General features: G+C 38.3%; 1 protein-coding gene and 1 long non-coding RNA gene across 3 annotated transcripts in view; one reads left to right on the top strand and one right to left on the bottom strand.

Moving 5' to 3' along the window:
* The window catches only part of CENPL (centromere protein L), a 37353-nt gene extending 16421 nt beyond the window's left edge, over positions 1-20932 (top strand). Inside the window, exons 4-5 of the mRNA XM_001373266.5 lie at positions 8550-9092; positions 16237-20932. Coding sequence (XP_001373303.3) covers positions 8550-9092; positions 16237-16308 — 615 coding nt within the window. The 3' untranslated portion in view covers positions 16309-20932. The remainder of the gene's footprint in view (positions 1-8549; positions 9093-16236) is intronic.
* LOC103097549 (uncharacterized) lies at positions 19887-23666 on the bottom strand. 2 transcript variants are annotated; one of them, XR_008916110.1, is made up of 3 exons: positions 22610-23666; positions 20573-20685; positions 19887-20129 (listed from the first exon to the last, which is right to left on the bottom strand). It is a non-coding gene; the product is annotated as an uncharacterized LOC103097549 (long non-coding RNA). The 2 variants fall into 2 exon arrangements; XR_001627704.2 differs by having other exon boundaries at positions 22663-23655.
* Positions 23667-25261: the final 1595 nt, after the last annotated feature.

The following is a 25261-nucleotide window of genomic DNA, read 5'->3' as shown; positions in this document are numbered from 1 at the left end:
GGAGAGAGAATATCCTTACTATCTCTCAGAGAGTAACTCTCAACTCCCAGTAACTGCCACACCCAGAGAGACTAACTGTCACAGGAAAACCATTAAACTCTCAACATTTGAAATTGACACTCTGTCTCATATCTGCTTTAAACTCCAATTCTTTCTCAAGCCACCTTCTCTACTTCTTATCTAAACTATAATGAGACTTCTTTTCTAATATCATCCTTATACATTCTAAGGAAAATTCATTTATTACCTGTGCTTTCAAATGTTTTTTAATAGGAATGTGAATGTTGTATTTAATCAAAACCTTTTTTTGCATCTATTGATGTAATCCTATTAGTTATTATTTGTTACTTTTGTTATCGATGTAATATTCAGTTTCATTTGTCCTAACCTCTTATACATTCCAACTTGATGCTTACTATTTCTCTGCTTATTTAGCACCTTTGTCAGATGGTGAACAATAAAGAGAAAGATTAAAATCAATCCATATTAATCCTTTATTGAATGGGTGGATCAAAAGAACTTGTTTGAAGAAGAGTATGAAACTTTTGATTTAATATTTATTATCTATGTATTCACTTGCACATTTTAATGCTCTCCACAATAATACATGTAATAAAGTGGTGACTCTTGTCCTTGTCATTGAGATAGTATTTGAGTTAAATTCTGTTTTATGGGCATTGAATCTTAGAATTGGGAGGGACTCTCAACATTTATGATTTGTTGCTTACAGTATATTTCTTGTAATATTAATTTGAGAAATTTTATGGCTGATAAAACCGAGAATCAGAGATTGCATAATATGTTTTTATAATTGACTTTTCTCCAGTTTGGCTAGGAGTCAGCAGCTTGAATGACAAATTATGTCTATGGCTATCAGGACAGGGCCCTAAAATCATGATTTCTGACTTAGAAAACCACAGAATCTCAGAGATTGAAGGAACTTTAGAGGCCATCTCATCTAATTCGTACATGGACAAGAATATTTCTGTGAAAACTTAAAGTGAGGATCTATCACTGCCCAAAGTTAGCCCATACCATTTTTGGAAACTATAATTGCTAGAAATGTATTAGGAAGAAGCTAAGGACATTTCTCCTTATGTTAACTTGAAATCTCTTTCTGCAACTTCCAAGTTCTACCCTTTGTAGTTAGTTAACAAGTCTTATATGTCAGTCAGCAATTAATTCAATTAATCACTTACTGTGTATAGATAACTGCTGTGTTCTAGGGATACAAACAAAAGCAAAAAATAATCCTTGTAATAATTATTGGTGACCAGAAGTAGGGGATGTCTCCTACGAAAGGTGTCATTTCAACTTAATCTTCAGGGAAGTCAAGAATTCTATTGGGGGTGGCTGGGTAGCTCAGTGGATTGAGAGCCAGGCCTAGAGACTGGAGGTCCTAGGTTCAAATCTGATCTCAGACACTTCCTAGCTGTGTGACCTGGGGTAAGTCACTTGACCCCTATTGCCTGACTCTTACCACTCTTCTGCCTTGTAGCCAATACATAGTATTGACTCCAAGACAGAAGGTAAAGATTTACATATTTTTTAAAAATTCTGTTGTGGAGGTGAGGAGTGAGAATTTTCCCACAAGTGAGGGACAGCCATTGTAAAGGCATAGAGACAGAGAGAGGGACAAGGGATGTAGCAGTCTCTTGTGAAGAACAGCAAGTTACTGTGGCTGAACTGTTGAGTGCGTAGAAGGGAGTGATGTATAAGAAAGCTGGAAAAATAGGAAGGGTTCCAGTGAAGAAGAGCTTTAAATATCAAAAGGTTGTATTTGGTCCTAAAGGTAATAGAGAACAATTAAGGTTTATTGAGTGGGAATGGCTTAGTCTTGGGAAGAATCACTTTGGCAGCTGTGTGGACAATGGGGGAGGCTTGAGTTGTTGAAAACAGTTAGAAGGCTATTGCCGTAGGCTAGGTGTGAGAGCTGAGGAGGGCCTGAAATAGAGTAGTGGTTATGTCAGTAAAGGGAAGGGAATGGATAGAAAAGAGATCGTGGAAGTATAAATGGTAAGATTTGACAACTCATTAGATATTTGCAGTTAGGTGAAATTAGGAGGTGAGAATGACATGAACTTTAGAACCTGGTTGACTTGGAGGATAGTCTTGTCCTCAACAGTAATAAGGAAGTTCAGGAGAGGAGTGGGTTTTGGACTTACTGTGTTTGAGGTGTCTAAGGGACATCCAGTTTGAAATAGGCAGTTAGTTGATACAGGACTAGAGTTCAGGAGAGAGACTAGGGCCAGGTATATAGGTATATTTAGAAGTGGTTTGCATAGAGCTGTTCATTGAACCTTAGGGAGCTGGTGACTTTGCCAAGTAGAAGAGGAGTTTGTATATTATTTTAGACACAATAGGAAGCATTTTTGAGTAGAGGGATTAGCATAATTAGACCCATATCTTTGGAATGTTACTCTGGTGCCTGAACTGCAGACACAGGGGAGAGACTCAAAACAGGGAGAGCAACTAGGATTCTATTGGAATCTCCTGGGCAAGATTTGATGAGTCTTGAGCAGGAGCTATGTACGAAGACGGATGATAGACTTGAAAGATATCCCGGAGGTAGAATTTGCCAACTGATTAGATATGGGGAGCCTGAGAGAGAGGAAAGAGCCCAAGACTGAGGCTGGGATACAGGGAACTATAATATACAGTAGTGCCTTCAACAAAAACAAGAAAATTTGGAGCAGGGATCAGTATCGGTGGGAGGATATTATGTTTTTGACATGTTGAGATTGAGATGTCTTAGAAACATGCAGGAGGAGATATCTTGTGGGTATCTGGTCCTGTTGGACTATAACTCAGAAGGCAGATAAGGCTGGTGATAGAGATTTTTGAATCATTTATATGGAGATGATAAATGAACCCATAGGAACTCATTTAGAGACGAGGAGAGGACCAGAGCAGCTCTTTGTGTAAAACCCACTTAAAGTGAAATGGATATGGATAGTGATCAACCAAAGGAAACGGAGAAGAGCAATGAGATCAGAAGAAAACCAGGATTAAGTGGTATCATAGAAACCAAGAGATTCAGAAGTATCCAGGAGGGGAAATGTTTCAAAAGCAGTAGAATAGTAAAGTAAAAAGCCATTGGATTCAGTAGTAAAGAGAATATTGGAAATTTTGGAGAGAGCAGTTTCAGTTGATATATTCAGAAGCTTTTTGCAAGGGTTGAGAAACTAGTGCGATGTGGGAAATTGGAAACAACAAATACAGGCAATTTTTTATAGGAGTTTGGCTGTGAAAGAGAAATGAGAAAAGAAAGATAATAGTTTAAGGTGGATGGCAGAATCAAATGAATAATTTTGTGACTGGTGAAAATCTGGTCATGTTGTGGTAGGAAGCTAGGAAGGGAGCTAGTGTGCAAGGAGGGATTGCAGATGAGAGAAGAGGTAAACTACCAGGGAAAATAGGGTGGTATGGAATCAGGGAACTGAGTTTTGGGTTGATGGGCAAGAAAATGGGCCACCTTTCCTCAGAGACTGGAGTAAAAGGGAGAGAATGGGGAGTGATGAAGAAAAAGTTAGAAGTAGCTATTATGAATAGTGTATTAGCCAATCAGAGAGGAATCTAAGAATACAAAAATGAGAGCTCAGTTGAGATTAGTAAATACATTTTTAATGTACCTAATTGATGGAATTGTATGACTTTCTCCAAAGATGTTCAGCTACACATTAGTAGGATTGTAGAGATCTCAGGTTTCTCCCCAATTAAGTCCACCCTCCATTCGACTCAAATTAATCTTTCTAAAGCAAAGATTTTACTATACCAGCCTGTCTATTCAATAAACTTTAATTATTCCCTATGACCTTTAGATCAAACATAAAATCCTCTTTTGGCATTCAAAGCTCTTTATAATCTGGGTTCAAATTCAGCCTGGTCTACATCATCCTTGGGTTTGTCACCTAAACCTTCCTGTGTGTGTTTCCTCATCTGTAAAATGAGGAAGATGTTGCATGAGAGGGATGCTGAGGTCCTTTTGAGGTAAAATTCTTTGGTCTTGTGTCTCTGGATATTGGTATCCTATATTAAATAGGTAAAGTATGTGTACCAGGCTCTAGTCATGGCTTTTAATCGTTTTACAGTGATAAAGATGTGATCATAAAAATGGGAAGAAGGCTATGCTTAAACTTTAATTGGAAAAAAATTCTATGTCAGGAGATTATTGGAATGGGAAGGGAAAGAAATATGTATAGAAATTTGAATGATTAAAGAAACAAAAGATAGGGATGAAGCCAAGATGTCAGAGAAGAGGCAGGGGCTTGTCTGAAGGCTCCCAAATTCCCCTCCAAACAGCTTTAAAATAATGCCTCAAAATGAATTCTCGAGCAGCAGAACTCATAAAAGGACAAAGTGAAAAAATTTTCCTGTCCAAAATAACCTAGAAGGTCAGCAGGACCAAGGTGAGAGTGAAACACAGTCCAGCACAGACCCCAATAAGCCAGCAGTAGGCCGTGGGATAACTGAATTGGAAGTAGTGGCTTCTTGAGCTGTCAGCCCACAGACAGTAAGGGGGATGGACAGCTGGTTAGGATATTACAGGGATCCTTTTACTGGCACTGAGTGTAGGACCCCATCGCATTGCCCATATGTGGACCCAAATCACAGTCCTGGGTGGCAGGCCCCAGAGGAACCTGGAGCCCTAGAGCATTCAGCTGCAGGGGATCAAGGGACTCTGGTCACAAATCTAGGGGACAAAAGAATGTTCATGGTCACTAATAGACCAGAATACAGGACACCTCTCCTTAGATCATACCATTTGGGAAGAGCTGAAACCTTATAGAACTCTAGAATTAGCTCTGAAAACAGCTTCACAAAAAACCAGAAGCTTGGTACAGTGCCCCTTCCACTCCAGAAGCAGAATCCAGCTTTAACATAAAGTTAAAAGTCAAGAAATAGGCCAGAAAATGGACAAACAACAACAAAAGAACCTGAACATAGAAAGTTCCTATGGTGGCAGGGAAGATCAGAACAAATTCAGAAGAAGACAATAGTCAAAATTGTTATATCCAGAGCCTCAAAGAAAAATGTAAATTCATCTTAGAACCAAAGAAGAATTCCTAAAAGAGCTTAAAAATGATTTTAAAAAATCAAATAACAGAGGTAGAGGAAAAACTGGGAAAAGAAATGAGTGATGCCAAAACAAAATCATTAAAAAAATTAAAAGCTTGGTAAAGGAAACATAAAGATAGAGAAGGCCAAATAGAAAAAGAGTACAAAAATTCTCTGGAGAGAACTATCTAAAAAGCAGAACTGGCCATGTAGGAAAAGTTACACAAAAATTCACTGAAGAAAATAATTCATTAAAAAGTAAAATTGGCCAAATGGAAAATGAGGCACAAAAACTCACTGAAAAAACCAATTTCCTAAACATTAGAATTGGGCAGGTGGAAGCTAATGACTTCATGAGACACCAAAAAACACTAAAATCGAATCAAAAGAATGAAAAAAATAGAAGAAAATGTGCAATATGTCATTGGAAAAACAACTGACCTGGAGATCAAAGAGAGCTAATTTAAGAATTATTGGACTACCTGAAAGCCATGATTTAAAAAAAAAAGTCTAGACATCTTTCAAGAAATTATCAAGAAAAACTTTTGTGATATTGTAAAACTAGATGGTCAAATAGAAATGGAAAGAATCTGATTGCCTCCTGACAGATCCCAGAGTGGAAATTAAGGAATATTATAGCTAATTTCCAGAACTTCCAGGTCAAGGAAAAAATATTCCAAGTGGCCAAAAAGAAACAATTAAAATATTATAGAACCATAGTCAGGATAACACAGAATTTAGCAGCTTCTAAGTTAAGGACCAGAGGATTTAGAATATAATTTTCTGGAGGACAAAGGAACTAGGATTACAATTGAGAATTACCTACTCAGCCAAACTGAGTATAATCCTTCTGGGTCGGGTGGAGTGTGTGTGGGGAGGGGAATGAATATTCAATGAAATAGAAGACTTTCAAGCATTTCTGATGAAAGACCAGAGCTAAATGGGAAAGTTTCATTATAAGGCTCAAGAAAAGCATAAAAAGGGAAATAAAAAAGAAGTTGGAAGGAATTCAATAAGGTCAGACTGCTTACATTCCTCCATAGGAAGATGATACTTGTAATTCCAAAGAATTTTATCATCAGATAGAAAGAGTATACATAGGCAGAGGGCATGGGTGTGAGTTGAATATGATTGAATGATATTTAAAAATATAAAATTAAAGGATGAGAAGGGGAAATTCTCTGGCAGAAGGAAGAAGAGAGGTGAAATGGGATAAATTATCTCACATAAGTGCGACATGAAGGAGCTTTTACAATGGAAAGGAAGATGAAAGAATTGATGGGGAGGGGAAGCACTTGATCCATACTATCATCAGAACTGGCTTAGAAGGGGAATGATATATACATTTCTTTGTTTATAAAAATCTATTTTAACCTACAGGAAAGTAGGAGGGAGAAAGGATTGGGGGGGGGGAGGCAATGACAAAAGGGAAACTAAACTGGGGGAGGTGTGATCAGAAGCAAAACACTTTTGAGGATGAACAGGGTAAAATGAGGGAAGAGAGTAGGGATAAGTAGGGGGGAAATAGGATGGGAGAAATACAAAGTAATCATAATTGTGAAAACGTTCCAGCAAGTCAAATGTATCAAATTACAAGTTTTTCTCCAATTGACAAATGGTAAAGAATAAGAACAGGAAGTTTTTCAGAAGAAGAAATCAAAATTATCTATTGTCTACAGGAAAAAATACTCTCAATCATTCGTGATAAGAGAAATGCAAATGAAAGCAACTCTGAGATACCACCTCTATCAGATACCACACCTATCAGATTGTATAATGTAACAGAAAAGGAAAATTACAAATGTTGGAGGGAATGTGGGAAAATTGAGACATGACTACATTGTTGGTGGAGTTGTGAACTAGTTCAACCATTCTGGAGAAGAATCTGGCACCATTCTGGAGAAGAATCTGGCACTATAACCAAAAGGCTATAAAACTTTTTGACCAAGCAATACTAGGTCTGTATCCTAAAGAGATTAAAAAAAAAAAAAGAACCTAAATGTAAAACAATATTTATAGCAGTTCATTTTGTGGGGACAATTGGAGAGTGGCTGAACAAGTTGTAGTGTATGATTGTGATAGAATACTATTGTGCTATTGGAAATGATGAGCAGTATGGTCTAAGAAAAACCTGGAAAGACTGACAAGAATTGATGCAAAATGAACATTTTACATAGAATTAGCAGTATTGTGCAATGATCATTCTTAAATAACTTAGCGGTTCTCAGCAATTCAGTGATCCAAAAGAGTTCCAAAGGACTTATGAAAAATGCTATCCACCTTCAGAGAAAGAACTAAATGGAGTCTTGAGAACAGATCAAAGTACCTTTTTAAAATTGTCATGCAAAATATACTTCCACATAGGTCATTGTTGTAAGAGCAAACTCATGCATAACCAAAACCCCAAAATAAAATCATAAATACACTGATGTGAAAGACGACTCTAACATTTCTTTCTCTGGAAGTACAAAGTATTCCGCATCACAAGTCTTTCAGGATTGTCCCAATCATTGCATTGCTGAGAGTAGCCAAGTTTTCACAGAAAGCCATTATAAAATATTGCTGCTGTTCTATACAATGTTCTACCAAGTTTTGCTTATTCTGTTCTGCATCAGTTCCTGCAGATCTTTCCAGCTTCTTCTGAATTCATCTTGCATATCATTTCCTATAGTACAAAATTATTCCATCATGTACTACACTTTTAATCATTCTTCAATTGATGTACATCCCCTGAATTTCCAGTTCTTTGCCACTACAAAAAAAAGTTAACATACACTTAAAAAATTTTTCCCCCATGTTTACATGATTCATTTTCTTTCCTTCCCTCCTCCCAGAGCTGACAAGCAATTCCACTGGGTTATACTTATTATGGGTTATCTCTTGATGCCTATTTCCATATTATTCATTTTTGCAATAGAGCAATCTTTTAAAACCAACATCCCAAATCATATATATCCATATAAATAAGTGATAAGTCATATGTTTTTCTTTTACATTTCTGCTCCCACAGTTCTTTCTCTTGATGTGGATAGCATTCTTTCTCATAAGTCCCTCAGGATTGTCCTGGATCGTTGTATTCCTACTGGTAGTAAAGTTCATGACATTGGATTATTCCACAACTAACATACACTTTTTTTAAACTTTATTTTTCTTGGGGTGTGTGTTAATGTTTTTTCACAACATGAGTAATATGGAAATATGTTTTGCATCATTGCACATATATAATTTATATTAAATTGCATGCCTTCTCAAGGAGTGGGGAAGGGAAGAGAGGGAGAGAATTTGTAACTCAAAATTTAAAAAGAAAAAACGTTAGAAAAAACTATTTTAAAAATCAGTAAAACATTTTTTTAAAACCTTAATTGGAAAGACATATTTCTTAAGTTTCTGATGTAATAGTTTGGTTGTTATAATAAAAGCAAGTTAGGGAATAGAAATTTGTAATTAGATAGTTGAATTTTAATATTTTTATGTATTTTTTTCTCTTTTAGATTATATCCAAATCCCAACTGTCATCAAAGAGTGCAGAAGAAAAAGTGGTATGGACAGGTTGGTTTTGCTGTGTTTATGGAGATAGTCTTCTGGAGAATGTGCCAGATGATTTTACCTGTCTACCTTTGTTCCTTGCAAATGGGGCAGAGTCTAATACAGCCTTAATTGGAACTTGGTTTCAACAAACCTTTGACTGTCGTTTCACTCGATTAACAATTAGTGCATTCAATCTTTCCTGGATGGCTGCTATGTGGACTGCATGTAATCTGGAACATTATGTGGCTGCTACAGAACTGCTTTGGTCTGTGCCCTGTAGCCCTCAGAGTTTGGACATTTCTTATGCAATACATCCTGAAGATGCAAAAGCTTTGTGGGACAGTGTTCACCAAGCACCTGAGGAGATAACACAGGAGGAAGTTGACCTATTCATAGACTGCCTTTGTTCACATTTTCACAGACATTTCAAAATCAATTTGGCAGCTACAAGATTGGTCTGTGTGTCAACATCTGTAGCTTCTGCACATACTGATGGGAAAATAAAGGTTAGTTTGAGCAGTTAAACTAGAATTGATTAGTTTTGGTTTATAACATAGCTTGTAAAATAAATGACTAGATTTTTCCAATTAAAATAAGGAAAGTCAGGGGGCAGCTGGGTAGCTCAGTGGATTGTGATCCAGGCCTAGAGACGGGAGGTCCGGGTTCAAATCTGGCCTCAGGCATTTCCCAGCTGTGTGACCCTGGGCAAGTCACTTGACCCCCATTGTCTAGCCCTTACCACTCTTCTGCCTTGGAGCCAATACACAGTATTGATTCCAAGATGGAAGGTAAGGGTTTACAAAAAAAAAAGGAAAGTGATAAAAATCATTTAAGTGAAAACATGATATAATATGTACAATTTATTTTTAAGCAAATTTATTTACAGAGAGGACTTCATTATACCATTGTAAATAATATACTTTTATTTCACTGATAAGTCCTGTCCAAGGCATAACTTTCACACTTTAAAAAAATTTTTTATGCTGCTTTAAGGTTTGCAAAATGCTTTACATATATTATCTCCTTTAATGATTCTTAACAACAGCCCTGTGGGAATAGGTGCACTATTATCATCACCCCCATTTTACAGATGAGGAAACTGAGGCTGAGAGGCTATGGGACTTGCCTAGGGTCACACAGCTAGGGAGTATATCTGAGGTGCCTATGAATTCACTATCCACAGTATCCACAGTGCCGCTCAGTTGCATATGGACAAATCATTTAGCCTGTCTGAGCCTCTATTTCCTTCTATATAAAACAGGGCACTGGGTAGGAAGCCAGAAGTCCTGATTCTGACACCTTCTATGCAGCTTTCTGGTTTGGGGCAAGTCGTTTCATATATCTGGGCTTCAGTTTTGCCTTCTGTAAAATGAGGGGGTTGGATTAGATGAGGGATTCTTAATCTTTTTTTGTGACTTGGATACACTTTGGTGAAGTCTGTGGGCTCCTTCTTAGAATAAAGTGTGTAAATGCCTAAAATAAAATGTATGAGACTTCAAAGGAAGCCAATGCTATTGAAATACAATGATTAAAATATTAGACAAAAGCCACAAGTTTTCAGACCTCAGGTTAAGAACTCCAGAGGAGGTGGTCCAAAAAGTCTTTGTCAGTGGTGAGCCCCATTATTCTATGTTCCTATGATTTTGTATGGAAAAAGACTTATAAGAGGTCGTGTATATTGAAATCCATAGCCTCTATGAGAAAAAAATATGTCTATTGAAATGCCATTTATGGATCTTGTCTATTATGAAATTATATTCTAAAATATAACAATTATATAGCTAGCATTTATATGGTGCTTTAAGATTTGCAAAGTGCTTTACAAATATCTCATTTTTTCCTCAACACAACCCTGAGGTTGTGAAGGAGATGCTATTATGAACCCCATTTTACAGATGAGGAAACTGAGGCAGACAGAGGTTTAAGTGACTTGCCCAGGGTCCCACAGCTAGTAAGTGTCTGAGGCCAGATTTGAACTCGGGTCTTCCTGATTCCAAGTTCAGCACTGAGCCATCTAGCTACCTCAACCAGCAAGGTAAGTTTTTAAGGCTTAAAAAAACTACATTAGGAACTTAATCATAAGATTAAGTTTGGATGTTAGCCATAATATATGTTATAGAATCCAAATGAGCTCAAATGCTTTTATTGTGTGATATCAATTTTAGTTGCTAAAATTTTCTACTTTTTGTCTTTTAAAAAATTTCTTAGAAGTGTTCCCTTTTTGGGGGGTGAGGAGTGAGGAGACTGAGTCTAGCAGTTCAGGGGCAACTCAAGGACAGATGCCAATGCTCACTGATATAGAAACTTAGTCCATCCTAGATCATTTCACCCTCCTATAATAATAGTAGTAACATTTATATATTGCCTACCATGTCTAAGTGCTGTATAAATATCTCATTTGACTCTTCTCACAATAACCTTTTGATAGAGATGCTGTTATTTCCATTTTATAGATGGGGAAACTGAGGCCAGTGAAGTGACTTGCTCAGGGTCCCACAACTGAGCTGGATTTGAAGTCAAGATTTCCTGACCCCAGATCTGAAGCTCTGTCTGCTCTGTCTGCTCTGCCCTGTAGCTGCCCTTTGTAGGGCCTTTACTCCCTGGGGCTCACCATATTAATGCTGAATTTAGTATAGGAACGTGATCAGCATTAGCCTTCCTGCAGCTCAGAAGGCTTTTAGGCATTGACTACTACACCTTGTAATAGAACCTTTGTTTCTTTCATGACCTGACTTGCAAGTCCTCTCTCTCCATGCCTTTTCCACAACCTGACCCTAGATAGTTGAAGTTGCTGGATAAATGATTTATGGATAGATGAGGTGTTTCTGTAGATTTAAAAGAATCTGACCAAAAATTAGCCTACGATAGAAACTTTCTAACGTTAGAGATCATACCAAGCACTGTTAACCTTAGTGTCACAGAATCTTAGAAATGGAGGAGGCCTCATGGATTGTGTACTCTAAATTGAAGAGGATTCCTTCCTATAACTCCATTTGAAAGTCTTTAATGAGGGAGAACCTACCATATCCCAAGACAGTTTATTTCATTGTGAGACAGTTATAATTGTTAGGAAATCTTTATGTTCTTTACAGTTCTTTACATCACTTCCTGTGTCTCATATGTACCAGTGGTGGCTTAAATTTGGCTTTGGACAGCCCGGGGGTCAGTCAGTTGTTTCTGATTTGTCACTTTAAGGTCATAGACCTTCCTCCCCCACAGTTCATCCTTAAGTGGGGGTGTATACATTCCTGGTTGCTAAAATTCTAAAGACTAAGCAGAGTGGAGTAAATCTAAAATTCAGTTTTAAGTGGCAGACTGTAATAAAAGGTAATAATAATTTATTATCATTGTTATTATATAAATGTAATAAAAGCTCTCTCCCAGCTCCAGAAGCCACAAGGGTCCCTCAGCCTAGGTCAGAAGAAAGAGGGGTCCAGTCAGAAGCCTTTCAGCCTAGCCCAGAAGTAAATTCATTCCAGTTCAGTTCAGCTGTGGGGTTAGCTTCCAACTGTCTTTTCCTGGTAACATTCCAAATGGAATTTTACCTTTTGATTGACAGATGATGTCCTTTGCATGCATGCAGATTCTCTCTTTAAAAGACTGAAGATTTTGTATTTTATCCTAGAAGCAGTAGATATCCACTGAAGATCTTATTCAGGAAGTGATATTGTGAGATATTCTAAGATATTCTTCTAAGATATTCGTTTGATAGCTTGTGAAGAGGGAAGGGAGCTTATTTATGATTTGGGGACCTCTCACAAAAATTCAGCTGTACCTAGGGGTTGTCTGACCCAAAAGATTGAGAACTCTTTATTTAGCCCACATTTGATATATCTCAGAAAGCATGAGAGACCATTAAATTTTTTGCTGAAATCTAGGTATGTTATTTCTACACCATTTCCCCTGATAAGGTAAGGTGGTTCCATGGATAGAACACTGGACTTGGCATTAGCAGGATCCGAGTTTGATACGTGTAACTCTGTAATCCTGGGCACTTAACCTCACCCAGACTCAGGTTCCTTATATATGTAAGATGGGGATAATAACCTTAATAACTGTTAGAAATGTTAGCTATTATTACTACTACTGCCATTATAGCCATTCTGTCAGGAATTGAGGTCTGGCAAAACCTTATTATTAAGTGTCTACTATGCATTAGTTATTAAAGAAACAAAGACAAAAATAGTCCAGCATTTTTCCAAGAATAAAATCAAACTCACTGGTCTTTCTATGCAGCTTCCATGCTTTTCACTTGTTTTGATATTAGTCTTGTGAGATTTTCAACCATCCTTTAAATAACACCAACAGTGGTTAAATAATCATATGATGATGATGATGATGATGATGATAGAGTTATAAATTTAGAGCTGAGCAGGACCTTAGAGGTCATCTAGTTCTTTATTTTATTAATGAGGGAAAGGGAGCCCTGAGATGTTAAGACACTGGCCTAAGGTCACTCAGACATTAAGGGTTAGAACCAGGATTCAAACTCAGATCCTTTCATTTTAAATGCAGTACTCCTTTTACTGTATAATAATAGTGACAGCTTTTAGGTTTGCAAACTTTCATAGACACACACATACATGTATATTCTCTGATCACACATTATCTTATGATGATTAAATGCCAGATGTCCCAGAAGTCTTAGTGTGGCTTTCTATTATTAAAAGCTTAAATCTGCACTGTCTTTTGGGATATTTTGCCATGAATGGATGGGAAGATGACAAGTGACAACAGTTAAAAGACAGGGGCACTTATTTTGCTTGTTTTCTTTGCCAAGAGAATGAGCCAACACAGTTTCATCAAGAACATGCTGTCTCACTCTAACCTCATTTTCCTATTGAATAATTGAGTGCCTCTGTCTTTTATCTGTTGTCACTAGTCACCTCCCCATCCATCCGTGGCAAAGGTCCTATCCCATCACCAATCTTCCTTTTCCAGTGGGTTTTTTCCCTCTGCCACACTGCATTTTTACTCCAGTTCAGCTCCAGGCCTGCTTCTATTCCACTTTACTCCCCAATCTATTTTGATAATTGTTTAAATTAACAAACTCATTTTAGTTGTATTATTATTACAAATTAATCTTATTACTTAGCAAATTCAGAATTTCGTTGTTAAGACCTGTAGTCATTAGTATGAGACACTCCTAGTGTGAAAGTTCCCTCCTCCACTGGTGTGGAAGGGCATCTCATTTTTTTTTAGTTGTCTGGGGCACTGGGAACTTAAATGGCCCAGCTTCTGGTCACAGAGCCAATAGGTCAGAGGCAAGACTTGAATTCAGGTTTTCTTGACTCCAAGACCTGCCTTCTACTGTTCTTTGCCATTTCTCAAATACAGGTGTGCCCTATAGGGGAAATCTAGAATTTTCTACTGTTTTGGAATGATAATTCTTTGTTTTTTTAAGTTGATTAGAGAATTCTTTTAAACAATTAAAATATGGGAAGCATTTTAAATTATAAAATGTTTGTTGCTTAGATTGAGGTGTAACCTCTGAATCACTTGAAGAAACCCATGAATTTTAATTCTTATTGAATATTGAGAGAGTAGGAACTTTTTACATTTATTTTCTTATTTTTTTCTTGCTTATTCCCCTTTCTCTAGATAATTATATATCTTGACTATATGAGTGTTCATATTGTTACCAATTTTTTTTTATTGAGAAACAAGAAAAACATTTGGGAAGGTAGTGAGCCACTAGTGCATCATGTGTTTAGGAGTGTGCTGATTTAATTTATATTCATAAGTACTATGGTCTTTATATTCTGCTCAATTTATTTTGTTTGTGTCTTCCTTAACTTTATGTTTTGAAAGAACTATATGGCACATTGAAAAGTGTGGATTCTTTTTGTGATTATTGTAACAATAGGCGTTATTTAGTAAGTGCGGTTGTTATGACTTCCTGGTATGATGAATGAAATGAATGGCTCTGTTATAAATATATTTCATCCATGCTTCATCAAAAGAGTGTGAAAGTGATCAATACTGTAAAGGTTAAATTTAATGGTTGGATGGAGTTATTTACCAAAATAGAAGGCAAACAAAAAAGTAGAGAAATGTGAAAGAGGTTAGAGAAAATACCTATACGAGTCCTCAGCCAGGAGGGCCAGGAGTGAGTAATCAGCCTCCTCCAAGTTGGAAGCTAGTCTCTTAGGAAACTAGGAAGAAGGGAGTCAGCCATTTCACTCATCCAACCAAGTAGTCCAGGAGTCTAAGTTGAAATCAGGATCCACGCTGCAGTCTCCAGTGAGGTTTCCTGGAAGACTATCTCCAGGAGACTCAAGGTCACCAGCCTCCCAGCCCAAGGATTTTGTGGCTTTTATGGTGGTTTCCTATCCCTGCCCCTCTTCACAGGGGCCAATCACCTCTCATCCTCTGAAGGTAGCAACTCTCCTCCTAGGATCCACACCTTTGGAACCACAGGTTTCTAAGTGTGTGAACTCTAAAAGAATGAAAAAGTTTCTGGCTGTTGGAGTTAGAAAAAAGGGTGGAGTTCTTCCAAGTATCTTGCTGGCTTCTCACCTAGCACTAGGTAGGGTATGAATTCACTTAGTGGTTTGTGACCTCTTCCACCTAGTTCAAGTTCCTGTTGATTCAATCAAAAGGTAGACAAAAGAGAATTAATGGCCTTCCCAATCTAGTGAGGTATTTAAGTTAGTATTAACCAAAGCTTCAACTCCAACTAGGCAAGGAGAGGCAAACTCAGACAAAGAGACCCAAGAATTTCCGTTCACAATACTTTGGTATGTTTGTTGTACATCTGCTCCAGGCAATCAGTCACTGGAGTTTAATTGTAAATGAGTTTACTTTTTTCCAGCTAGCTAGACTTATAACATTACTATGCCAATATTTTTCTACCTTACTAGGAAGTTTGTATATGTTAAGATTCTTGAAAGGAAATCTTTTTTTGCCTTAATTATTTTTTATCAAAGTTAAACATCTTAGTCTTTTAAAAGCTTTCATTTATCAGTCTAGTCTTTTCTGAAGTCATGTCATGATCTTTTTATAAGTATACAAAAGATAAATTGGTGCTTTAAGTAATTTTTGCAAACTTGAAAATGTTCTATATTAGCTTATATTTCATTATTCTTGATTATGATAGTTATATATTATATTATGTAATGATAGTTTACTTCTTTGAAATTAAACCCATTGAGATAATTTGTATCAATTGAGCTGCATTTTATGATAGGATGTTTTACTATTGAAGAGAAAGTTTTATGTCTTTTTTTTAAACTTTAGAATTATAGGTTCTGTTGCAAAGAAATACAAGAACTTGTTAATTCTCAATTAGATATTGGTAACATGTTTTTACATACGAATTTTTATTATGACAAAGCAGAAACGATTTGTGCACATGGTAATAGAACTTGAATAAGGATACAGATGTAGAACTTTGAAAATGAACACAGAGTAGCCATCAATTTTGGAGTGGTCATTTATATAAAATGGAATGTGTTGCAGGAGTATAAGAATAAGTATAAGTATAGTACAAGTATAAGAAGTAATGTTTCATTCTGGTTTATTTAGTGATAACAGCATTCTAGCAATTAGTGTGTTATAAAGTTGGTATTATAATTTTAATTTAAATAGACTGCTTTTTTGCCCTTTTTTTGAATAAAGTTTAACCTCAAACATTTCTTTTTCTTGCAGATTCTTTGTAGCAAATATCTGATTGGAGTATTGGCATTTCTGACAGAACTGGCAATTTTTCAAATTGAGTGACTTTATGTGGACCATACCTTGTGGATTAATTATATGCCATTTTTACCAGTAAGCTGTCTGGCTGAAATGGGCCAGATGTGTGAGCTGTGCTCTTGCCTGAAGTAGCCATAGCTTTTCACATCCGTCACGGTGCCCAAGAAGTGGTCCCAGGGGGGATGTCTAACAAGGAGCCAGAGAAATGGAGAACATAGCAGTGGCAGTTACAGGCAGGTGCTGGTTTGTCGGACTAGGTGACTTGGTGCCAGGTTCCAGTACCCTGGAGATTGCTGGTTTTTGTTTTACATCACCCTTTTGAATTTCATGTGACATACTCTTAAAATTGGTTTGGGACATTAAAGCAAATCTATCTAATTACATATTAAAGCCTCAGTCCAGTTAGCATCTTAGTCTCACTACTTAGTTTTGCTCATTTCAAAACTTTCACCTAGATTTTAAAATTCATTTTCCTGGAGTGCAACATTTGCAAAGGAAAAGCAAGAAAGGCTGGATTAATGTGCAAACTTTAGCTGCTAATTTGCTTCTGTTTTGTATGACATGGACTATTTTGCACTGTGGAATTAAATATGCATATTTTAATATGATGTAAAGTGTTTAATTTTAAAATGATAGATCTCTTGTAGATTTCCTTTAAGGGTTTCTGTGATCATTGTTTAAATGGAGAGAGAGATGCCATGGGTACATTCAATTCAGAGTCAGAAGATTGTTTTTTTTTTTTCAAATTCTGGTTTTGTTATTTATATGCCTGCATGAGCTAGAGTAAGTTGCTTTTCTTCTATGAGCCTCAGTTTCCTCATCCATAAAATAAAGAGATTGGACTAAGTCAACTAAGATACTATCCATTAAAGTGCTTAGCACAGTGCCTGGGACAGAGTAGCCCCTAAATAAAGACTTACTTCCTGCCATTTTCCCTTGATCATCTTGGAGGGCCTTCTAGCTCCAAATCTTATTCTTTGTAGAAAATAGGAAGGTAAGCTTTCTTTCTAGTACAACAGCATTTATATGCTATTTAGAGAACATCATTTAGTGCCAACCTAGGCTCATGAAATGATGTAATTTTTAGTGTAGGATTAAAACTTGTACTCTGACTACAAATCCGAGTTTCTTTTTTTTGTAGTACCTCTTTATATCTCTGGACCTGGAAGAGATCTTAGAGATCACTTAATCAAGCTTCTCATTTTACAGAGGAGACTAGAGCTTAATATCATTGAGCATGATCTACTTTTCTTTCTGAGCCTCAAAAGCTTTCTAGGAGAAGAACTTTTTATTTATTAGTAGAGAGGCTCTGTCTGGTTAAAGAATTGTTGTTCCTTTGAATGTGTCTGATCCTATGAAAGAAAAACCTTGATTTCTTACAGGGTGTTTGTGAAATATACTACACAAGATTATCTTAATACTAGAACCTTGACAGGATTAACTCCTGAAGATTAGAAAGGGGTGAATGGCAAAATGCTGGTCTTTAACAAAAAAGATAAAGGCCAGCCTTGCTTGGTAAAGGACAATACCCAGGCCTTAGGGCTTGCCTTCTTTAGCTGGATATTTACACATGGCTCCTCTCATGGGATTGTTGTAAGGAAATGTATGAATTATTTTCTAACTTGTACTTTAATTGTTTAGTGTCTGTCTCATTTAGGCTTATAAATTCCTTGACATCCTAAATTGCCATCTATTTTTTCACTTTATATCTTCTTGGTATAGTACCTTCCAAATAAGCATTTAATGTTGCTTGAGTGAATTAATTGGGGTTAAAATTAAGCAGCCAATTTGTCTTCCATTAGAACAAAAAAAATCATGAGAAAAAATTGTTTTAGGTTAAGAGAAAGTAAAAAATTCTCATTTCACTTGATCTCTTCTCCCTTCCTTTGTTCAAGGCTGCCTTTGTTCAGAATGTATTCTGCCTCTTCTTTAAGGTTCAGCTCAAGTCAGGATGCTTTTGAAGACTTCTTGGGGTCCCGATTCTCTCTCCATTTTATAAATTACCATAATATTACATTGCATAGGGCTTTAGATTCCTTTTTCACATATTCCCATTTGATCTTCACAACATCTCCCTGACATAGGCAGGGCAGAGCCTGGGATTCTCATTTTCTAGGTGAGCTTCAGTCAGTATGGATCTGAGACTAGAACTGAGGTCTTTCAGAAGATGTACTCTCTGATGAAATAGCTGCTTCTTTTATACCACTCATTTTGGCACTTAAACTCTTAAAGCCATACTCTGAGGTCTTATTGTGGTGTGGTTGTGATCTCCAAGGCTATGCCAGGGGAGAGCCAGTTCTGGTGCATCTTACTAAGCTGAAAAGGCTTTGTAGGTCTTCTTTTGACAGAGTAGACCCCTTTGGCAGATTGTATGGCTCTTGCTTGGAACCAGCCTAACTAAATTAGGAACGGCTGCAGAATGATGAAATTTATTGGCCCAGCATCCCTGGAAAACTAACAAAGTCCCCACACTGAGGAAGTCCTAGAAGTATTCTTGATGGTCTCATCTCCTCGCCTCCCCAGGCTCCCCAGAAAAGTGCTTCAGAACAGGAAACCCCCGTTAGACTTTTGGATTTCAAAGTTACTTGAGCCTCTGATACAGTCACTTAAAAATTTACTGGACTGAAAAGAATTCCGATAAACACAGAAGCAAATGCCCAGGAAATAAAATAACTTTCTCTCTCTTTTTTTAAAACTCTGCTTACTATTGAGTATTTGGGCTCTTTTTTAAGCTTTCTTTTTAGGGATTTCTAACGTTTGATGTTTATAATACTTCTTTCCAAATTTTGCTAGTGACAGATAGTAGCCATTTGGCATGCGAGCACTATGCTATCTTCCAGTGAGGGTAATTGGATCCAGAGTGAAGTGTCTCCTATAAGAGCCCACTAAAAAGTAGGTTGTGCCCAAGCAAGGCATTGTAAATCGAGTCAGGTCTTTTTGCTAAGGAGCCAGCATCAGCACAAGCAGATCTCTAAGTCTAGTTCCCTCAGTTAGTATTTATTTAGATTCTTTTATGGCCAAAGAACTGTTCTAACCTGAAAGAGTAGGGTCTTAACACCTCTTCCCCCCTCTCCCCCCACTCTCTAAAAGTTTAAAACTTATTTTGTTACTTTTAGCATAACATTTAGGTTAAAGATGAAAGATTATAACTTCTAATCACATGGAATAAGATATTTACTATCTTTTTAAAAAAAGTTTTATAAACTGGGATTATAGTAGCCTATGTACAAATTCTCCAGCTAATTTTCTTGTTGGCATCAGAGCAAATATTTAATTTCTCAAGAAAAATTGCCTGTGATATGGTCCACAATGTCAGTTATAATATATTTTAGGTCAGTTGACAAACGATTTTTTAGATTTTTCTTTTAAAAATCAGAGAAGTTCAGAACATAAATTAAAGCATGTTTTATTTTTTTGGATATGGCTAATATGGGAATTTGTTTTGTATGGCTATACATATTTGTGATGAGTTTTGCTTGTCTTATCTTCTTTTATCTTAGGTGAGGGATAAGAACAGAGAGAAATTGAAAATGAAAACAATTTAAAAATACAAGTTATAATAGTGAACTGGAGGTTTTAAAAATACTTGGATTCATCGAAGACTCTTTAAATTATAGTCCAGATTTATTAGCTATAATTACTTCTGTTTCACAAAGATCTGCTATTTCATTTTGGTGGTAGGTTCCAAAGGGCTCCGCCAGCAGAGCACAAAGTCTGGTAAGCTTCACGTGCTGGAAATGAACTTTTGAGTATTGTATTGTGTTGTCTGAGGACCAACCTGGGGAAAGACTTCTTATGATCCCATAAAATTTGACCATTCTGTGATGATTGCTTTGATCATGGCAAACCTATAAAACAAAGAAACATAATAAATAGTCCTCAGTTCTGTGCATCCCCGCTTCAACTTTCATAATGACGTAGCAGAGTAGCAGAAAAAAGTAGGGAAGAGGGTGCTAATAACTATTGACTGTAGGTACTCTAAACGTGAAATCTGCCCAGTGGCCAATGAATCAATGTACTAGTGGAAGGATTTAAGTTCTTTGAGGGCAGGGATTGTCATATTTTTGTCTTTATATCTCTATCACCTGTTTGTATCCCCAGCACTTAGTAGGATGCCCGGTACATAGAAGAGCCCTTGATAAAGCATTAAAGACTCATCTCATCAGCTCCCATGGATTCAGTAATCATCTTTATGCAGATGATTCTCAGATTGGCTGACCAGCCCTAGTCCAGAACATTCTCCTTCATTGTCTACCTCCTGACTTCCTTCTAGTCTCAGCTAAAATCTTACCTATTGCAAAAAATCTTTTCGGGGCTTCCTGATGTTGGTGCCTTCTCCCTGAGATGATTTCCTGTTTATTCTGCATATGTAATCAATTCTCAAGTTTTGCAGGAGGGAGGTTCCTAGAAAATATCGAGGAAGTAAAAAGTGCAAATGTTGATGCATTAAACCCGTTGGAAATAGGGATTAGGGTTCTGAGGACCCCCCCCCAAAACTGTAATCTTTCATCAGCGATTGCTGAAAATACACTCTTCTACGTATAATTCCCTATAATAAAATGTTAACTCTGTTAATGGGCACTCTTCCTAACACTGTATCCATGAAATGATCCATAAAATGTACATGAAATAAAACTAGTAATGACAAAAACATTTTTCCTCACTAGTCACTGTCTCAAATTCTGTGACCTTATGCCAATATCAATTTTAAAAAAATTATTTTACATAATATTTACTTTTCTTAACACATAAATTCTACAGTAGGTTACTACTGTATAGCAAATACAATTTAAAAAACGAAAACTTTAAAAACCTGAACCGTAGCTTCCCATTGTGTCAGATGGCTGTGTGAGGGCACCATACTGCAGGACCACCAAACTTGCAGCCGTCAGTCATTTATCTTACATCTGTGTTTTCTTAATGCTGGATCACTGACTTTGCATACTTGGCCTTAATGCTCAAGAGGACATGCACTGTGCTTTGGTGGCATAATTGAGACACCAAACTGGAGTTTTAGAGGAACGATGAAAATGTGCACAGATGCATGGGGAGCTCTTTACCAGGTCAGGAAAGCAGACCCGGGAAGCACTCAGTAGGAAAGCAGCCACTCTACAAACTATTATTTGTTTCTCTGTCCTGTGTGGCAGGGAACGTGTGCAGTTGCCAATACAAAAACAAAAATGAAGTTCCTGATAAAATCATGGGAATTCTTGAAGTCAGGAAAGGCAACGAGCCAAATGTCGAAGATGGACCGGTTCTGGTTTGCTCAGTTGTTGGCACGTCGATTCTCTCCTTAAGGGAAGACTCTCTCTTTGCCTTAGTGGGTAGAGAAATCCCACCTTCCACACTTACTACGTATGTGACTGCAAGTCATTTAACCTTTGCTCCTATCTATAAAAGGGGGCTGTGAGGGTCTACTGAGATGTTTGCAAAGCACTTTGCAGACCTTAGAGTGCTGTATCAAAGCTATTGCCCACCCCAAAGGTAATTCATATAAATGCTTCTTGGCTTGACTTGGATAAATTACAAAATAAAGTCTTCCTCTTCAAGATTCAGCCCTTCCTGATCTTGGCCCTTTGGCTGGCTGCTCCTCGTCCCTGGAACTCTTCTTCCTGGCTTCCTTCAAGTCTCAGCTCAAGTCCTACCTTCTGCAATAAGCATTTCCCAGCCCTTAGTCTTGGGGTCTCCCCTCTGGGGATTATGCTCAGTTTATAAGTGACTTTCTTATCACCTCCCCCTGTGGCTGCAACTGTGAGCTTTTGGGGAGAGGGGGCCGCGGATCCCCAGTTTTTAGTACAGTGCTTGGCACATAGGAAGCGCTTGTTGACTAACTGAAGAAATCTATTTCAAGAAAACGAACTAAATCCCTACTTTAAACATGGGGTCTTCAGTAGCTTAAAACTGCTCCAAGACTTTTGGCAAACCCTGTCTATGTGACATTTTTTAAAAAATGAAGCTCAGGGGAGCCCCTAGATTCTTTAGTGGAGAGCCAGGCCTAGAGATGGGGATGTTCTGGGTTCAACTTTGACCTCAGACACTTCCTAACTGTATGACCCTGGCCAAGTCACTCAACTCCCATTGCTAGTTACCACTCTTCAGCCTTGGAACCAATCTACAGTATTGGTTCCAAAAAGGAAGGGAAGTGTTAAAAAAATAAAGCAACTTGGGTCCAGGTAAAGGTTATGGAAATTAATGTCCATTCTTGTGATTTAATATAGGCTTTAGGGGGGAACATGGAGCCATATCTTGTGTACAGGTTAGGTTCTAGATTGAGCAAAGAAGGTAAAGATTATGGGCAAAATCCCTATAAAGAACAACTCAGAGGTACCTAGAATTGGCCTCCAGGTGTCATTGTTTCTTTCCTTTGTTTAGTGCTCTGACCTGTCTTACTCTCAGTCCTGTGACAGAAGAGTGGCAAGAGCTGGGCAGATGGGTAAGGTGAGGCCCACCGTTAGCCCAGGGTCCTTCGGTCCCTGTCCGCTATCCGCGGTGCTCTACTAAACAGAGTAACAGACCGGCCTCTGGAGGGGAAGATCCACTTAGCATCCCGGATGGCTTTGTCTACAGCCCGGTACCAGGATGGCGCGTGGGCTGAATTTGAATGTTAAATGGCCACCGGATTTCCATGAACCTTAAATCGGCCCTTTGTTGCCTGGAATTTCTTGGGCCCCGGTCAAGAGTCCCCTTGTTGTTGAAGTGCAAAAACCCTACCCAACGGGCTCCATTCGGCTCAGCAAACACTCATGAGCCGGCCGCGGTAACGCCAGAGAAAAGTTCCTCCGTGGAGGAGTTTAAAAGAGAGTAGGTGGGAGACCCACCGGCGTGGAGGGCTGTCAGGAAGCTGCAGGGAGGTAGGAGTAGGAGGTCGGAAGGGCTGGTGGGGGTGGGGATGGATGGAGGAATCAGCTAAAGGATGCCCTTAAAGCAAATCTAAAATGGGGGTCTACTGAGAGTATGAATTGTGCGCTAGTCAGAAACGTGAAACTTTGGTGTCTGCATTTTAAAACGAACATGGGGAAGCTTCATAGGGCCTAGAGGAGCATGGAAAGAAAATAGATTCTCTCAGGAAAAGCTAAAGGAGTTAAAGATATTCAATCAAAAAGAGAGTTAAGGATTGACTGAACGTGACTCGAAGTGGAGCTTGCTCAAAATGTCTGTCGGATTGGCAGATAAGGGGGGCCCTGGTTCCCCTGCGCCTGTACACGCCCAATGAATGGCCATCCAGCCTTCGTGGGACCTTCACCCCAAATAACTGAATGCCTTGCGGGTCCTGAAGATAGTCACGGAATCTGGGGAGGGAGCGTGATCGCGTCCATCCGTCAGCAGAACCAGAGCGACTTGTCAGGGCTCTGAGTTTGTCAGTTGGGGCCGAGGGTCCTGCTGTCTCTCCCCTGGGTCCTGAATGGGGATTTGAGAAACCACGAGGGTAAGAAATGTGTAGGATGAAAAGGCAGAGGGGGTTGTGAGCCCCACCTGGATCCTCAGGCCTGCGTAGAGGGGAGAGCTTGGAGCTGGACCGGGGCTTGGCTCCTTGGAGGCTGTTGGGACTCCTTGTCTCCTAAACCTGAAGTCCAGAAGATCTAGCTCATGTGTGTGCTTTACTTTCCAAACTAGAAAACATGCTGATGGCATAAAAAGTCATTACTTCCGTGCTGAAGTTCAAAGAACTTGTTTTTTTTTTCTTTTTTAAGTCTGGAAGGTGTATCCAAGAAGTGTGCCCGGAATGGAATTTTAACTTCATCAGCATTAAAATATCCCTCCCCCCCCCCCCATGTCAAATCTTTCGAATCTGCAAATTATATTTTAATTATTTGTCTTAATAAAACCACTTTCTTTAAAATATCTTTTGTCTTTGTTTTTGAACTGTTCTCACAGAAAGGGTTCTTCATTTTGTGAGAATCATTTTTGTCCTCTTCTGTATTAAAATCTTCCCTCAGGGCCCTGGAGTAGTTCCTGTAGAGTAGGGAGAATGACTGTGTATTCCTGGGTCTGGGATCTGGGTCAGAGATCTTTTCTAGTCTATTTCTTTTTGCATTTTCTTTGTCCTCCTAAGTCCCTTTTCATTGAAAATTTGGTTAATAAATGAAGGAGACCAGGATTCTTTTCCTGTGAAAATGTTCCCTTGACCAGGGGAAGGATGGGGAGGGGTAGAGAGTCCATTTTTGGCCAATGAAAGAAGTCTTGGGGTAGTCTAGGAAGGGGCTGAATAATGAGCTTCTAAAATTCTATTTACTGAGTTGCTGGACCAAGATTTAGGGTGTCTGGCCCATGGAGAGGGTCCTCGACCTATAGGGCACTTTATCCGTTGTGTTGGCCTAACCAATAAAAGGATATCATCCATAAATGGACATTCTTGCCCCCAAATCAGACTCAAGATAATTGATCCTAACAATTTGAAGGAGGAAGAACTGGAATTCAGCCAGCAGAACGGTTGGATAAATGAAAAAAGGAGACTAAGCACTTCCAGAGACCATCATAATCTTCTGTGTTGGGGGAGAACATTTGTCTGAAGAGCTTCACTTTAATCTTCTCACTGGTTATACTTTTTTGGTGTAAGTATCCTATCTCAGGCAACATGACACAGGGTTTGTGTATATAATCCGCACCTGTCTGCTGTTGCCATCTGATGGAGGAAGTAACTGCATCTAATGTTTAGACTGGACGTGAGGTGGTGCAGCGGAGACTACCAGGCTTGAAGTCAGGAAAACTCAACTTCTGAGTTCAAATCCAGCCTGACACTTCCTAGCTCTGACCCTGGGCAAGTCACATAACCCCGATTGCCTCAGTTTTCTCCTCTGCAAAATGAGCTGGAGAAGGAAATGGCCAACTACTTTGCCAAGAAAACCCCAAATGGGGTCAGGGATGGAAGGCAGCGCCCAAGGTTGGCATCTCTCAGTTGTTCTTTTCAATCCACCCTGTGAAGAAGGTCCTACAGAGAGCTATTGCTGAGAGATGGAGATTCTGTCCATTTCACAGGAAA

Source organism: Monodelphis domestica, chromosome 2 (genome assembly GCF_027887165.1).
Source record: "Monodelphis domestica isolate mMonDom1 chromosome 2, mMonDom1.pri, whole genome shotgun sequence".
Lineage (NCBI taxonomy): Eukaryota > Metazoa > Chordata > Mammalia > Didelphimorphia > Didelphidae > Monodelphis > Monodelphis domestica.
The sequence above is the reverse complement of the archived record's forward strand: the minus strand, read 5'-3'. Positions and strand labels throughout refer to the sequence as shown.